Genomic DNA, 18,422 nt, shown 5'->3' on the forward strand with positions numbered 1-18,422 from the left:
GTTCGCAAGACTTGTTAACAAAGAAAACAGTTTTATTTTTTTTTCTTCTAAGATGAGCAAACATGGTTTAGATGCTAGATATGCAGTCTTTTGTGGTACTTAAGAATACTTTTCAGGGTAGAATTACATTCTTTAAATGTTTCATAAATAAAGCTCACTAGGCATCTCTAGTATTTACTAGGATAATTAAATTAACACATTTTAACCATGGAATGTTCAGAGTATCCAGAGTTCAAATGTCAACCTTGCAATTCTTCTCCTGCACAGACATTAGCAGTTTTAGCTGTTTCAGAGACCAAGGAGGATGTACTAATTACAGAAAGTTCATTCTGCATTTAAAATATAAAATTGTTCTTACATTAGGGAAAAAGCTAGCTCTGAATTATGACAATTTTTTTAATTGCTTTAATGTCAATAAGGATGTACAAATGCACATCATCATTGAAACCACTGAAAGTGTGGTTTAGCAAAGATTTGCCTACTGTTCTTTGCAGGCCAGGAAACTCTGTGGGGAGCTTTGCTATAATAATGAAAAACTGTAGAATGTCAGAGGTGCTTTTCACTGTTTCTTTAGAATTTTTTTCTTTAAGATTTCAGCACCATTAGCCTGACCTTGATTCTGTTCTAGTCTAAGAAACAGCTGAAAAGTGTGCTTTAAAGAGGAAAATGAAGAAGAAAAATACCTATACTGTATGTCACAAATCAGTAAAACTATCTTAAAAGCTTGCTTTAAAATCTGGTTCTGTTTTACTCTGAACAGCAATACTGATAAATGGAGAAAAAACATGCTGCCTACTAATCACCCAAACTTTGTACAGGTAGCAGGAGCTCTTTTAAGAAAGACAAATCACTGCTGAGAGTCATAAGAAGCTGGGAAACAAGAGCCCAAAGCAAATGGGAAAGCTGATTTCCATTGACAGCCATTCTTGCTTCTAAAAGCCTCTCCAAGGACTTGATCTTAGCCTGAAGCTTTCAACGTGGAAGTCTGCCCTTTTGAGACCACTGACAACACCAATCTTAGGCTAGTATTACAATCCCATTCACTGCATTTCTCTTAAGAAAGAAAGCTAGCAACAGACCAAAAGCCATTTGGATACTGCAACAGGCTACTGCAAGGTCTCCAGCACTACTTCTTCCATCTGCTCTTGATCGCCCAGATAGAAATAATGTTTTTCTTGAGTCCCAGGCGGAGATGCTGCCTAAACTTTTGAGTGAGCCTCAAAGGAGTAGCAGCTGTCATGATTCACATCAGGTTTTCTGATCCATCTCAGGGGCATCTGTATCGTGCTTGTCTGGGTGGATTTCCTCCCTTCTTACAGTTCTGTAAGGATATAGGTTGCGTATTTAATGGTGTGTTGGGTGTGAGGGTGTTTTGTTGATGATGTTTTGGGTTGGGTTTTTTGTGACATTTAAACACTGTCATGTCATGTACACGCTTCCCCCTTCCTGTGAGGTTTTACTGCTTCTTTTCTCCTAGCTTAAATTTGTTTAATGCACAGTGCTAAAAACATTCAGTGCCTTGTGAGTAATTTTTCTTTTTCCCTGTGTTCCTCTTTGCCACTACTCTTCTTTGAAAAGGGAATCTTCATCAATGGAGATGCTCACTCTGGAATTCCTACAAATTTTCTAAAAAGGCCCAGTGAGTACTGTAAGAGAGTGCTCCCCTAAGACAATTTCAGTTTCTAGGTATGTCAGAAGTAACTGCATAATGTTAAATAAATTCTGAGATACATTATGGTACACTATTTGCTGTAATGCCACAAAATCGCCTGAAATAAAGATAATATTTCTGTATCACCAGTAGTGTTGTAGGTCTCTGTCATGATAATGATATTGCTGGATATTTATAGAATCATAGAATTACTGAGGTTGGAAAAGACCTCTAAGTTCATCAAGTCCTACCGTCACTCCAGTACTACCATGCCTGGATTTGTGCAAGGCATTTGACACTGTCCCACATGACATCCTGGTCTCCAAACTGACAAGGCATGGATTTGACAGATGGACTACTCAGTGGATAAGAGATTGGCTGGATGGCTGCACCCAGAGAGTTGTGGGCAATGGCTCAATGTCCAAATGGAGTCAGGTGACGAGTGGTGTCCCTCAGGGGTCAGTATTGGGACCAGTGCTGTTTAACATCTTTGTTGGAGACACGGACAGTGAGATTGAGTGTATCCTCAGCAAGTTTGCTGACGATACCAAGCTATGTGGTGTGGTTGACACCCTAGAGGGAAGGGATGCCATCCAGAGGGACCCTGACAAGCTGGAGAGGTGGGCCAGTGCCAACCTCATGAAGTTCAACAAGGCCAAGTACAGGGTCCTGCACCTGGGTCGGCGCAACCCCAGGCACAAATACAGGCTGGGGGAAGAATGGCTGCAGAGCAGTCCTGAGGAAAAGGACTTGGGGGTGGTAGTTGATGAGAAGCTGAATATGAGCTGCCAGTGTGCACTCACAGCCCAGAGAGCCAAACACATCCTGGGCTGCATCAAAAGAAGTGTGTCCAGCAGGGCCAGGGAGGTGTTTCAGCCCCTCTACTCTGGTGAGACCCCACCTGGAATACAGCATAGGGCTCTGGTGCCCTCAGAACAAGGAAGGTATAGACCTGTTGGAAAGGGTCCAGAGAACGGTCACCAAGATGATCAAAGGCCTGGAGCAGCTCTGCTATGAAGACAGGCTGAGAGAGTTGGGGCTGTTCAGCCTAGAGAAGAGAAGGTTCTGGGGAGACCTTATAGTGGCCATGGATTTGGTCCCTTCCAACCTTAATGATTCTATGATTCTATGCCAACTAAACCATATCCTGAACCTCCATGTCTACACATTTTTTTGACTCCTCAAGGAGGACCACCCCTTCCCTGAGCAGGCTGTTCCAGTGCGTGATCACTGTTTCAGTAATTTTTTTTTTTCCTAATAGCCAGTCTTAACCTTCCTTGGCACAACTCAAGCCATTTCCTCCTGTCCTATCACCAATTACTTGGGAGAAGAGACCAACCCCCACCTTACTTCAGCCTCCTTTCAGGTAGTTGTAGAGACCAATAAGGTCTCCCCTCAGCTTCCTCTTCTCCAGACTAAACAACCCCAGTTCCCTCAGCGGCTCCTCGTAAGACTTGTTCTTCAAACCCTTCACCAGTTCCATTGCCTTTCTCTGGACACGCGCCAGCACATTAATGTTCTTCTTGTAGTGAGAGGCCCCAGACTGAACGCAGTACTTGAGGTGGGGCCTCACCAGTGCCGAGTACAGGGGGACAATCACTTCTTTACTCCTGCTGGTTACACTATTTCTGCTGCAGACCAGGATGCTGCTGGCCTTCTTGGCCACCTGGGTACACTGCTGGCACATGTTCAGCTGATTGTCAACCAGCACCCCCAAATATTTACTAAATATTCTGTAAGACTGAATGTACTGTTTGTTTCTCAAGGCTATCTTTTTAAGGAAAATTGATCTGCTCTGGGAAAAACCTCTGTTTTTTGACAGAAAGTATGAATTTATTTAAATGAAACACTTCTTTAGAAAACCTTGTTCAATAGTTTGGATTACAATAAAGCTAGCACTGATCTTTGATTCTCCTTCAGAGAACTGTAAATCCAGCTTCTCAATACTTGGTATACTATGGGTTGTTTTTTTTCTTAGGAGACTCTTGCCAGACTTTATGGTTAGCACTTGGAGATGTAGCAAATTAGAGGTTTTTAAAGGCAGCTGAGAAACATTTAAAAAAAAAGCAAAAAGGAAGAATTTACTTTACTTTTATATTCTGTTAGTTTTGAAGTAACACAGAACACCCTTGCCATCAGAGCACAATCTGGTGGCCAGCTATCATATATGTTTACATATATTTCTTCTATCCCTGTTCATTTGAATTGCAAACTGAGAATGAAGAAAACACCTTCCTTATTTGAATTAAAATTTAGTACCATATGTTTTGTAATTTTTAACTGATTTTTTTACCCCCTCGTGTTTGGTGAGATGTAAATTGTTTTATGATCTAAGTTCATTCAATTAATATTTCGCATAGCAGGATTGTGTGTCATAGCATTTGGCAGTGCTTTGCTCAGCTAGCATCCAGAGAATATGCTCTGAATAGATTGTATTCTGGATAAATAAGTTAAGCATTTAAGTAGAAACCAGTGTGACTAATGTGGGATATCAAATTTTCTAGGACTTGCAGTTCTATATATGCTTGAAGAATGCATGCATGAAACCACAAGACATTTCATAACCTTGACTTTGATTGCATCACACAGCTTTGTGCTGGTGTTTGCATTGTGACCAGCTTGGGTGATCTCAGCACTGATGGGTGACTGATGCTCCCTAGAGTGTCCAGTTCTTCATCACGTTACCACAGTCACTATAAAAGCCTGGTGCTCAGGTTGGCTTCATCAAGGTCTTTTCACTGATGTGGATTCTCCAGCATATGAGAGAAATATGTCGCAGCCCATTTAAAGGACGTCTTCATGATTTGGAAGCACAAAAATATGTCTAGCTTGATAACATCTCACACATGAGGCCAATGTCTAAATATCACTGCAAGAGTGCTCAGAAACAATTCTGCATGGCAAAGGGCCATGGTTGCTGGTAGAGACTGCACGGAGCAGAACTGAAAAATTCATTCTTGCAACCTGGATTGTTCAGTATAGTACCTTTTCTCTTTATATATAATTCCCTAATAGATATTATAATATATACCATAATCTGTGTGACACACTGTGTGCTAGATAAAAGGATGGGCTTCACAATATTGAAGGAGTTAAACTGCAAACTTGACAGAGTTTTCCAGCAGCCTGTCTTTAGTTAACTTTGGCCAGCATTTTTCTACCATGTTTGGGTTTTGCCTACTGTTAAAGAATTGTCCTCCCCAGGTTTTGTATTTTCCCATTGCATAATTTGTTGGGACATCAGTCTAATAGTAGTAACATCAAATGTGACTTGTAAATGATAAGGCAAATATGAACATTTTAACATAGTGAAAAATAGCCATTTTAATGGGAGAGACAGTAGTGTTTTATGTGTGAAACTGAACTGGGAAATGTTAAGTCCTTTTCTCATTTCTTCTGTAAACTGATCTTACCATATTGGACCTAAGACCTTTTCTTGAGGGGCTGGATAGACTTGAGACCCATTGACCAGTGGATCTAAGATCAGATTATGGCGTATGACCTGACACTGTTGTTTGTTCCTGACTTATCTGTACTATCTTGTTCCCAGCCTTTTCAGGCTTTATTTGTGATACTGTTTTAACTATTCAAAGTGTCCGAATCTATAAGCAATTAAGAACCTCACTGTCAGTTTGCAGAGATCAAGTAGGGTAAAATGCTGTGTAACAGTAACATGTTTCTAATATAATTTATCCTTCCTTCCTGCAGTCTTGCTTTGAAACATGGAGTGAGACTTGAGAGTAAAAAAAGCTGGTTCTTTCTCAATGGTTGTGCAGAAGGGTTTTAATTTCCAGGGCTGTCCATTTGGCAGCCTTCTAACAAATGTAAGGTTTCTAGAGGAGGAAAAAGATCCAAGATGCTTTGTGCTCTCTAATTTTTTTTCTTTTTTTTTTTTCTCTTTGAAGTTAGTTTTGCCACATGATGGTCTAATTTACATTGTAAATTGAGTTCAGCCAGCTTTTGGGACAATTCAGATATAAACAGGTGTTCATAAAAGTATAATTTGCCAAACAAAATAAACATTAGATTGTAGGGATTTCTGATTATCATCTGAGCTATGGGAATAGGACAGCAAGCAAGGGATCATTTTTCCCTGGAATGTGGGAATGGGGGAAAGCAGAAGGGTCTTTGAAGATCTTACTGAATTGATTCTTAGATATAACCTTTTCCTGTTTTTCATTTGGGGCTTTCTGGCTCCACTCTCCCCTTCAGAATATGGAACTGCTGTAGTACAGGCAAATACCAGCACCTCAATAAATGCTCCAAAGGTTATTTCTTTCAAGAGGGAGTGTAACAAATGTTTACAGAGTAGAAATTAAGGCAAGTTTTTAAGTTTACAGCAGCTAAAAATTTAAGTATTTATTTGAAGTATTGTGAGGTTTTTTTCAGATTAATATCTTTAACATAAATAAATGTCCTGTCTGTTTGGCAATGTTCTTAGCAAGAGAATATGTCTATAGCAGAAGATGTTTATGAATTTTGTTATGATGCCCATCTTGAGCCTGTTTGGCCATGACAAGAAGGAAGACTTCCCTCTTGAGTGTTACCAATCAGCACTTGTAGAAGTTCAGATCTCTTTAAAATGAGAGCTGCTGATCTTTGACTTGAAGATAACAGTGCTGATTAGAACAGACAAGTCCAAGAGGCTTTAGGGTTTTTCCGGAACTTACGGACTTAGGGTGATATTGCCTGTGGTTTTTTGCTTAAGGTTTGGAAAGCTGCAGTAGGAAGCAATATGCAGGCTATCTTCCTCACTTTTCTGCTACCTTTCCTATTTTCCCCGCCCTCTAGAGAGAACAGAATCAGTAAGGGAAGCCAAATGACATCTTCTTTATCAACTCTTGCTGCTGTTGCATGTAGCTTTCTGAAAAGCTGTTAGCTACTCATAGCTAGAATATGAGAACATTCTAGCTACAAAATAGCTAGAGTAGAGAATTGAGAAAAGGAGAACTGGGGAAAATAAAGAAGAAATACCTGTATACTGTAGCTGTAGGAATTACGTAGTACAGATATGTCAGTATTACACTAGCTTAGAGGATTTTGTTAAAGCAGGAGAAACCCAGTGACATCTCCAGAATTCATCTCCAGAAGGCTCTGAAGTGGCCTAGAACAAGAGTCAAAGATGAAACTATTCTTTCCTGGTTTATATCTGTAAAAATGTTTCATAGCAATTAGCCAGAAGGCCATCTGAAAGAGAAGAGGAAAAATCAAATAGGATTTGTACCGGGAAGTGAATCCCAGCAGCTCAGTAGGAAGGTACTTTCCTTAGTGTCCTTCTGTCAAACAGCCACAACCTCAGGTCCCTCTATAACAACCATGATCTGTATTATTCAACACCACCACAGGTCAGATCTTGAGCAGCACAAAAATCATGGAATAATGTAGGATGAAAGAGACCTCAATACAACTAGATCCATTTAACTCTTATGATTGGCTGAACACCAAATTAGAGTTTAATGCTTTCTATGTTCTCCCTTCCCTAATAACAGTGTAAGCTTTGGATTTTTTTGGCTGTGTGCTGAGTATAGAGGTTGAAAGGAAGAAGTCAGGACTGCATTCAGAAATTCATGTCTAAAGTTCATGACTCTGACATGACTTGTTAAGCACTTCTGAATGAATTACTGAATATTTCTCTGTGTGTGCTTATACAAAATAGAAATCCTTGTAACAAACATCTGACTCCTAGAGATGACATGAGAGCTATCCGTTTGCATAGAATGTTATTGCCACAAATAGTAAAACAAGTTAGATTTTATTTTTAGAGGCAGAGTAAACAGTATTTTCTTTGTTTTTAAAACGGTGGAAGTTTAAGGATAGACATTTAATAAGGTCATATTGGTAGGCCAATCAAGTCAGCATCCTATATGCTGGTATGCTCTGTAAATTAAATGGACTACTTCTGTATGGCAGAGTGTTTTTATTTCGTTGTTTGTTTTTGTTCAGGGTTTTTTGTTGTGTTTTTAAAGTTTTGTTAGCTGTGGTTTTCTGTAAAGCACTTATTTGGCAATGCATGTATTGCCATATACAATAGACCTCACCAGCCAGTCATGCAATTCCATTTCACATTGGAAAGCAACATCAGTAGTACTTCGAAATAACTAATACAGGAGTGCTTTTCAATCATCAAAGTCATGCCTTTGTTGGGCAGCTTCTGAAAAGGCATAGGGGAAACAAAACATGAAGTTTCACCAGTTTATGAAAGGAATTACATGAAGGAATTTCCCCTAAACAAGCCTGAACATAATGGTAAAATGTCCCATCAGCCTTACAGTTATAAAAATGCAGGGAAACAATAGGTGGAGAAATCCCACTGATCATTCAGAAAAATCTATTGTTGTTTTAGCCTGAATTCAAGTCAACCTGAGCCAAAGAATTATATTGACATGTAATAAGAAATGGTATTTTAGATCTACCTGAACCAAACTCTGAAGCTGATTTTCTTTCTTTTTTTCATTTTTGTTTTCATGTATTGGTAGATCATGATGTTTCTAAGTACAACCCCTTAGCTGCCTGATTTGTAGCATCTAAATTTCTGTTTTTCTGTTCTCTTTAGACAAATACAGGGCACCGATCGCAGTTGACTGTATCAAGTGCAGAGGAGGGAAATGAGAGGAGTCAAAATTTGGAAAGCAGCCCTTTCATGTCAGATCTTCTGAGTGACGTCCCCTTTGCCCTAGCACCACATGTGTTAGCAGTGCAGGGCACGCAAAATGACGTTCCTGACCGATTGCTCACCTACGACATCAATGATAATTTATCAAGATTTTGGTATGACTTTACACTTGAAAATTCAGTGCTTTGTGATCCTTAATGTTTTATTTATTTTTTCTGTCTGTGTCAGGGAGCAAGTCTTAAGGTGAAGATAAAGACTTATTTAAATCAACTTAATGTTTTGGGGGCCTGCCATTGGTATATCAGATGGATTGGATCAAAAAGATTGTTGTTCACAACTGTGTTCTTAGCTTTAAGTGAACTGTAACTTCCTGTGTTAAACATTCTGTGTATCTCCAAAGAAACTGAGCAAGGCTGTTTCAGCCTGGACAGGAGACTGGCTGTTGGTATCTACTTCCAGTAGATAGGCTGCATACACAAACATTTCATAACTTTAAGATGAAGTCTACACATGTCTACACTGTTTTGTTTTTACACTCTGTTACTGAACACACAGATCGTGTTACACGTTTCTTTAGGATCACCTCTGATTTTCTACAGATTGAAACCAGTATTAATGCTAAAGCAATGTTGCTTTCCAGTTAAACCAAGTTTTAAAACTCAGAGTTAATGATGAGCACTTAATTAAGTATGTAGACTAAATAGAAGTGATTAAGCTTACCCATTTCAAGGTGAAAATGAGTTGATTTGCTCCCTTTCCAGTAGATGGTATTTTTGTCCATCTCATTGTGTGCCTGGAGAAGTCCTCCCCGCCTGCCTGTTGGCTGCTGTTTGTTCTCATTACCACATGTGTTCCTGATTTATACACAGATCAGCTTTTCCATTTTAACCTCTTTGCCCCCTGAAGAAGGAAATCTCAGGACACATACTTTTAATGGTCACACCCTTATTTTTTTAATTTGTGTGCCAGAGATACAGATGGCAATGTTTAACAACAGGAAAACATTACATTGTTTCTTATCCAGCTAAATTAAATGGTTAAGTACCTAAACATGCATTCTCACAGACCACTGTGTCCCCTGCTCACAAGCTTTGAGTGTGTTTTTCCCACCTAAAACCAGAGCTGCAGTTGCATGAGCAACAGCTCTCTGATGGAACATCATGATTTGTGATGAATAATGATCTGTGTCACACAAAAGACTACACTTGTTTTCTCTCTTGGGGTAGAATATTTATATTGTGCCAAATGTTAGTGGATATTTTCATATATTTTCTATGCTCTGTGATAGCTTAAAATATGTATATTTTCAGACTTGCATCCTCTTACAGCATTTGAGATAAATACTGTAGATGATGGAGAAATTGCATTGTGAATATGTCCTAAGTTGTTAAATATTCATGTTTTAGATTTTTTTTAAATGTATCTATTTAATATTTTTGACAACTGTGTTCATAAGTGCTTTGAAGTTACTGTTTCAGGGAAAGTATCTGTGCTACACCAATTAAAAAAAAGCCAAATAGTAGTGAGGGTTTTTTATGTGTGAGAGTAATTGCTTGACATCACCTGTGTTGTTTACTATAACTGTGACCATTTGCACTTCATGGGAGCTTGAACTTGGAAATTCAGTTTGGAAACCTGTTCAGTATCATTTAAAAATTGGGGTCCTTCTAATCAAGTATATCACACTTTCATTGATGAATTCTGAGTTCTCTGTTGGTGACCTGCAGTGGTTTAGGTGACATCCATGCTGAGGATAGTAGGGCTGTGAGCTGGGAAGTACTTGGACCTCTTAGAAAGAAGAATTAATTTTGCCAAGTTGTTTAGAACTGTTTTGTGTGCTGAGTTTTCTAGTTAACACGTATCTGAAGCACTAAGTTTAGTTTTCATGATTGTTTTATATTTAATAATTTAAAAATTACCCATTCTACAAATAGCGTGTTTCCACTCAAGGTGTCCATTTCAAGTCTGAAATGTTTCTGCAGCCCAGCTAGTCTAGAAGCAGAATTTCAAAACCCTGTTGCAGAGCTGACAGACTCACTGTTCTTCTTCTTTTCTTGCTAGCTGACTTAGCATAGAATTTTTGGCTTTCACACAGAATCACAGAATGTTAGTGGTTGGAAGGGACCTGGAAAGATCATCCAGTCCAACACACCTCCCTCCCCCTTTTTTTATTTTTTTGTTTAAAAATAGATTATTTATCCAAAATAATCACATCTTGTCAGAATCACACTCTGTTACACTCACAAGCCAATACACTGTCCTTTCAAATGAAGAGGCAAAGGAGGGTAGAAAGGTTTTATTCGCCTGTGATGAGAAATATGGATGGTAGGTTAAATGTTCGGCTGCATCCTTAACCATATTCCATACAGAGTAAAATTTACACCTAGCAAGAGTACTATTAATGAGCACTGGGAATGTGTCTCTTTAGTCAGGGCTGGGCTCCAAGCTCTCCCTTGCTTGACATCATCCATAAAAAGTGGATTGAAGCCTAATGGTATCCAGACAGCAAAAGTGAATTTCTTCCCACTGGGGATAAGAAAAATATACCCTTAAACTGTTATTAATCAGTAAGATTTATAGATACTACTATTTGCCCACTAATAACATGAAGATGACACAAAATGTCCAGAAAATTAAGGATTTCAAAGGGTCCCATCTCATATTGGAATGTGAATTGCTTGTGTAAACTATGTTTAACATCCTATGCTAAGTGATTACTGCGTAGAATATATGTGTATCTGTCAGGGCCAGCAAATAGTGTATGGTTCTATATGTTGTCATTCAAACACTTTGACCACCTGTGTAGGAATCTAGTTTTGTTTGTTTGTTTTAATTTAAAAACTATTAATATATAATCAATATAGGTATCAAAATAGTAGACAATCCTGACTGTCCTTTCTGTGTGTTCTGTATATAAAAATGAAAACTTTAATAGAACTGATTGCTCTGTGTTATGCATGTGTATGTAAATTGTTTAGACAGAACTGAAAAGTATGTCATTAAAATCAAAATTAAGAGAGGTTGTTAACTCCAGAACTAATAATGAAAGGCCAAGGTGTGATTTCTGTGTGAAATGCTATAAATGGGAGCTTGTCACTTCCATTAGTGGACATAGTAGTAGTCCTGCACTCCTTTATTCAATGGTTTATTTAGAGTTATTTTGATTCATGGAAGATTCTGAATTTTCCTTGCATTTCTGTACATTTTCCTTGCAAGAGTTGAACTCTGCGTCGTGTGATAGCTTCCTTATGGAACTTTCTAATAAACATAAGAAGACACTTCTTATTTCCTCTGGAAACATTGTAAATACCGGCTCTGGAAAAGTCTAATTTTAAACATAGAAAAAGGGGAGTGAAGCTCACATGTTCAAAGGTAAATCAAATAATAATTGCATCCAGAGCAGTCTAACAGAAGGCTGATTGGGAGCTGGTCCCTATGGGCAACTCCCCAGTGACAAACTCAGAAGTGGAACCAGACAGTGCTCTGTCTGGCAGGTCAGTCAAGGAGGTGGTTGCAGATCCAGTTTCTGGTGTTTTCTGTGAAGCAGGATGCAAACCCTGATACTACAGTACTGCACTCGTGTGGTCCCAGATGAGAGGTTTTGCCCCTGGAGCAAATAAAGGACAAAGGCAAAAAGCATATTCACTGCAGTAATTGGAGTATCTCAAAATAGCAAACAGCTCACTGCATTTTTAGCTGGAGAATGTCTTAGGTTCACAAAAGCACTGGAGCAGCCTCCTGGGCAGGACGAGTGGGTTTTCTGAACAATAGCACAAAACTTGTGCTTGAGAAACCGTTCTCATCCCCTCCCCACCACCACCCTCTTGTTACAACATCGTAATTCATCTTGCTTTGGGTTTTCTCTGCTCAGTCTACTGAGTATGGGAAGGAATCAGAAGTGCAACTCCTAGAGGTAAGTCCTTCCCTTCTTAAGTAACTGCAACCCTTCTACTGACGACAGGGCAATTCCAGATTAACCAGATTTCTTTTTGAAGCTGGAGAGTGTCTGTTACAGCAACAGAGAGGCAGAAAATCCTCCTTAAACTCCGAAGGTAGACTCCTGTTTAGTGGTGTAGGAAGAAGGTTTAATCAGCTAAGTTGGGTTCATTCAGCCCATCTGCTGTGCTGCAGCTCTTCATCACCATTAAGCCTGGCATTCTGTAACAAGCTTACAAAGTTAGAAATAGATACATTGGGCCTGGTTTATTCCCAGAAATATGTCAAATTCCTTAAATGAAGGAAAATTACTGATCTCCCAGTATCCTGTATTGAGACCATGTTCTTTTGCTACTGGTTAGATATTTATGTCCTTCAAGCCTCCTAGAGAACTATCTTTCTTTTCAACATCTTTCACAGAGATGAGACTGTTTTTGGAAAAGAGATCTGGGCTTCATTCTGCAAAAGGGATCTGTTCCCATAGATACTTTCTTAGCCTTCCTTCTGTCTGAACTACAACCATCCAAAAGAAGAAATATATTCATGCTTACTGGAAGGGAAGAAAAGTCACTTCCTTGTTCCAAGTTAACAGTCAAGTCAACTTGGAAGCATTAGTGCCCATAGAATGAGACCGAGATTGTTGTCAATTCAGAATTTCATCATTTTCAGATGTCAAGAGTGGAATAAGTAAATCTGATATTCTAGGCATTGCTCCTCACTGTCTGTTCAGTTCTAGAGCATAAATTTTAAGTTTCTATATACAGGTATGTGATGTTTCTCTTTGCACTATATGATGCTAATAAGTAAGACTGTTTTAATTCTCTTGCACATGCTGCTGGGCTGGCTGAATGATCTAAAAAGCAGTAAGATCCAAAGCACTACTTTGACCTCTGTGGGTGTAGTCCCCAGTAAGAAAACTCTGTGTGTAGAGGTTTTTTCCCTCCATGTATAAATGCATTTAAGCTATCAATAGAAATCCTAACAAATAAAGTTTTAAACTTTATTTTCTGAAACATATTAATGGAAGGCTTTTCTGCCTTTATGGTGAATGCTCTAGATCTTGACTAAGCCTGGCTATTCACATGCAATTACGTGGAGGCCATTAAAAATTATCATCTATCTACCTACTATGAAATGCCAGAGTCTTCACATGTTCATTATTTCTTTCAGTTGTATAGAAGGAAAAATACGTAGTAAAATTACATCAGACTAAAGGAGGAGTAGACACACATGTAAACTGTTTTCATTGAGCATCATTTCTGTAGCTAACATTGGCTGCAACGAAAATGTGGAAAGTAAATTTTTTTTTGTAGCAGCAGAACAGTCCCTAGTACTGAATGTAAATAATGGGAGAGTTACAATAGACCACATATTCTTTTCAGCATCTTAGAGCAGATACTTTGTTCCAGTTTGAAGCCTTCCATGCAGTAATCTTTCTGGACTGTTTTACTCTAAAGAAGCCAGTGACTATTCTGTTAAAGTTTACTTTCGGAGGAGGTATCAGGGTGGCTCAAAGAGTTTTGCTGTATCACAGCTCAGTCATTTGTCAAATACATCCCTTCTGCAGAAGCCAAACAGTCTGAGCAGGCTGCATGGTTCATACAATAAACCAGGAGCTGTAAAGCTTTCAGCGTTGTACTGCATGTTATGACAAGATGTTGGAGAAACCTTGTTTTAATTCTGTGGCAAAAGAGAGTACCTAGCTGTGCAAGTGGAAGTTATGATGACCCCAGAAGGATGCAGCAGCTGTAGAACAGAGACAAGAGGGCTTAGTTCTGCCAGCCAATTCAATTCACTTTCCTTGCTGCAAAGATAAAATAAACTCTTAAGATCAAAGATCTCATTTACAAGGCTGTCCTCTTAAGTCAGTCGACACATGCACTTCAATAACAGAACATAAAAGAAACTGCTCACAAGCAAACAAAAAGAAGATGAGACTCAATTACAAACATGCCTCATCCAACTGTTTGTGGGTATCAGCATTACAGTTAGGGTAGCCACTCAGGTCGAAGCGTTCGCCCATCTAAATCTCATTGGAAAAGAAGTCTGAAGCAGATGGGCTCAGAAAACTGAGGGTCAGGTGAAGTCGACCCTCATAGTGAGAAGAGAATGACTTATTTAAAGCAACTGATATGTGTTAGTACTGAAAAAGACTTTGGGACTTGATTCTGACCACTGTGTCACCCTTTATTATGAAGGGATCTGCTATTTGTCTGTTTTCCTTAAGAAAATTAAGCAATGTGTGATGGTTTGGAAACTGTACAGTAATTTCCTTTTTCATCTGTTTTTAGAAATTACTGCTGCATCTGCTTGGCTTATTCTGCTCTTAAAGACATTTTTAGATTCCTGTAAATCTGGTTTTGTCTGGTACTTGTTTAGATAGGGCTTTTGTCAAAGACTTAATATTTATCTTAGCAATTCATTCAAATGATCTTTTTGTTGTTATTTGCCTTTAATGGCTTTTGCAGTTTGATGGGTTATCCTTCAGTTGTCTCTAAAATAAAAAAACATTTACACTTCTTCCTCTAGGTGATGCGGTAGAAAAGAACACATGCGTTACATTTATCCCAGACAGGACTGCCAAATTTTATTTCAAGTAGTACTACAGTACTTTCAGATATTATATATCAGTCTTAGAATAAGGCAACTAAAATTGAACATGTGGGGTTAACATTTTCTCTGTCTTTTGATGTAGTTCAACTCTTGTAATTCACCTCATGTTTTGGGAGTAGGCAAAGTGGGAAAGTGTCATATTGGCAGTTGATATTGTATTAATAGAGGGATTTAAATTTACTTCCTTTTTATGTTTACTGCGTGTAGTGTGCAGTATATGCATCCACACAAGGATAAAGTTCAAATAACTTCTTCAAAGCTGGAATTCATCATCACGTTTTTAAGTGTCGTAAAATAAGATGCTGTTGATTGAGAAGTGAAAATGTAGAGCTTTCCTGCAGATCTCTAGAAAGCACTACAGTAGAAATCAGTTTTAAGATTCATCTTGAATCTCAATGCCATGAACTAAATTGAAGACAGTTTAAGAAGTTAGCAAAATTATCTCTATTCATGTTGCAGTTATTTCCATGAGAAAATAAATAAATTTGTATGGAGACTTGTTCTAGCTATTGATTTGTACAAATTTAAGAGAATCTATATGAATAAAGCCATTTTCCGGGATGACAGGTTTTGTGCAAAACTGTTCACCTTCATATTTAAGACCTCTAAATCTTCTCAAACTAACTCTCTTCACCACTTCTGATGGCTGTCTCTCCTTTCGAAGGCAGTTGTGCCCTAGTTTAGAAATATCAGTCTGATGCTTCCTGGGGGATACTCAACTCTGTCCAGTTGGGTCTTGACAGATGCTTTGTTTCTAGGATGGGGCACATCTTGGCAGACAGGCATCTCAAGGATGATAGTCCTTAAGTAAAAGGATGTTGCACATGGACAACCTGTGGGTAAAAGCAATGCAGACTTGACCAACTTCTATTCCTATCTCCTACATGAATAGACAATGACAGAGGCCTGACACAATTGCTCTAAGCATGCAAGGTGGTGTGCAGGTCCTACTCTGTCTTCTTGGAAAAAGACTTACCCTTAAGAACTTTGAACTGAGCAAGATCATCTTCTGGTGATCTGCCAATCTCAGCAGATTGCCTGAGCCATTTCACCCTACTTAGACCCAAATGGGGGATCTAGGCCAAGACGCTAAAGGCTGTCTCCTTGAAGAGGAAGTCATCCCAAGGCTGATCTGTTCACTTTAGGCATCAAAGAGAAGTCAGATAACACTTGCTCTGCAAGGATGTCCTGTAACAATGGAAATCTCTGACTATAAGAATATGTGCATCATGACTAAAAAGTTAATTTTTAGTATTAAACTGGTTTGCATATCCTTGTCTTCATGACACAGTAGGAAAAGTGTTGCTAAAGTGACCATTGCAACAGCAACCTGGCTGTACAAAGACTTATTTTCTCCAAAATAAAAATAATTGTTAGCTGGGAAGAAGAAAAGCCAACTATTACACCCATCTTAAACAGATGAGGTCATTTAGGTGAAGTCTTAAGTAAAATCTTACGTGGAAATTTGCAAATAGATGATTGTGTTTTTAGATAAACTGCAATTAACTGAGCAAGGCCCTTCTGGCACCTACTGCCTTGTTTTGCTTCAAAGAGTTATTTTGGCTCCTGCACAAACTAATATTCTGCTTCCCCAAAGAAACAATGAAGATAATACTGAAGAAGTTCCCCTTTGAAACACCATTTGCTTCTTATCTCTCCCTTCAGTCTGGAAATCATGACCCACTAACTTGTCAGTCTCCCAAAAGGATAGTCCACTCTGTTTTAGGACTTATTCTGTAAGTGGTATCAAAACAGATAATGCAAGCAAAACCACCTCAGCAAACTGGAGCAGTGTAGGCATTGCCAGAGTGCTGGAAGATGAGAGAAGTCATTCCTGCAATGGGATTTAATGTAGAGAACTGGTGGCATCAGAAATGAGAATATCCTGTGCTTTTCATCAAAAAAGAAAAAGAGGTGGCAGCTTGGCACTTTGCTCATGTTCTTAAAGTATTGAAAATCCACTTTGTAATAGCTGACAGAAATGGTGTTGAGAACACAGTAACTCAGCAACACTTGGCTTACTCTGTTTACATTTTCCCCCTGTATAATCTATTGATCTTAAATTCCTCTGACCCAGAGAAAGCCTCTTCTACAGTGTTTATTGCATTATTAAGATGATGAAATTTGAGCTAAATAGAAGAGGGATGATTTTTTTTCTGAGAATTTCCTACCTTGAACCTTTTGTCCCAAATACATCCAACCTGGACATTATTGTATGTGCCTTTCCTAAGTGCCAAATGGCCCCTGCTTCCTCCATGCTGATGTGCTTAATTACAATCCCAGTCATTCTACTTTCCATCTGCTTGCAAGAGAGGAGGGAAAGAGGAGCTCTTCGGCCAACATTGAGATGAGAATCACCCTCTGGCTTGTCCTCTCTTCCTTTGGCCATCCACCCAGGGAGCCAAGCATGACTGATGCTGCCCGAGATGGCTCCAGCAAAGTGCCTGGAAACAGGATGAATTTATCCATTTCAGCCGTTTTGTCTTACCTCTCTCCTGATGAATTATTTCTGCAGAGATCAGACCTGTCATTAGCAGTGGAAAGCTATATTACAAATGGGAATTTGTTGACTGCTAAATAAGTATTTTGGTTTTTTCAAAGTGTTTAAGTCTTGAGCATGTGGTCTGGGAAAAGTTCAGTCGGCTGTTTCTTTGCTCCAAATATAATGAAAAAGCTGGTCTGTTGCCAGCCGTGGAGGGAGGAGGAGGAAATTAGAATATGCAGCATTTAAGGAAAAACTCAGATAAAAATAAAACTTCATTCTGAAGTTAGAGTTTTAATTACGAAGTGAACAGCAGTTCGAAGTAGAGAGATGCAGAGGAAGTTAATTTATAATGACCACTTCCTAAAACAGATAGAGATGGAATTCAGGATGTGCTGCTTAGCTGTAGGCTAGCAACCAGCATTTTTCCACCATCTGTTTTCTCCAAATGTAGGAGAAAATGGCCTTACGAGTTCACATAACTTCCATGAAGCTCAGTTGCCAGTTGGTGCCTGCATCTTGTCCTCAGCATAGAGATACTTTATGCACACACACAAAAGAGCAATTCTGGAAGGAAAAAGAGATTTTTGCACAAACTTGGGTTTCAGCAAAGTTATTATTTACATCATCATAACTGAGAATAGGCTTTATAGGCTTTGTCCTAAAGGTTATAGCAAAATTAATGTAAGAAGTTAGGGGAACAGAAATGTGTCATAAACTCAAGTATATATACATAGAATATATATATATAAATATATACACACACTATGTATGTGTTTACCTATGTAGGTAGTTATAGATACACAAGATGATTATTCACAAAGAGATACATTGTGTGAGATTGGCCTTCAGTTTCTCCAGAAGAATTTTCTTATGTATGTTCTTTAATTCAGATTTCAGATGCTTCATATGACTCTATTGGCTAGAAACCTGTGTCCTTTTGCCATACCTGCTGTTAATGTCACAGTTACCAGCTAATCCTCATGAAGGAAAAAAAAAATAAATATTTTTTTAATGCCTGTAAAAAATAATACTTGGAATTTTTCCTATTGTAACTTTTATGAAGGGGCAAAGTATCTATATACATAAATGAAGTTGCAGTTTCTACAATCTTTGCTGGTTTCACG

At 38.6% G+C, this 18,422-nt stretch overlaps 1 protein-coding gene across 5 annotated transcripts in view; it reads left to right on the plus strand.

Moving 5' to 3' along the window:
- The window catches only part of UMAD1 (UBAP1-MVB12-associated (UMA) domain containing 1), an 82,094-nt gene extending 70,889 nt beyond the window's left edge, over nt 1-11,205 (plus strand). For all 5 annotated transcript variants that reach the window (XM_051609401.1, XM_051609403.1, XM_051609400.1 and 2 more), the window contains one exon: nt 8,205-11,205. In XM_051609401.1, coding sequence (XP_051465361.1) covers nt 8,205-8,462 — 258 coding nt within the window. In that variant the 3' untranslated portion in view covers nt 8,463-11,205. The remainder of the gene's footprint in view (nt 1-8,204) is intronic.
- Nucleotides 11,206-18,422: the final 7,217 nt, after the last annotated feature.

This window comes from Apus apus, chromosome 2 (genome assembly GCF_020740795.1).
Source record: "Apus apus isolate bApuApu2 chromosome 2, bApuApu2.pri.cur, whole genome shotgun sequence".
Classification (NCBI taxonomy): domain Eukaryota; kingdom Metazoa; phylum Chordata; class Aves; order Apodiformes; family Apodidae; genus Apus; species Apus apus.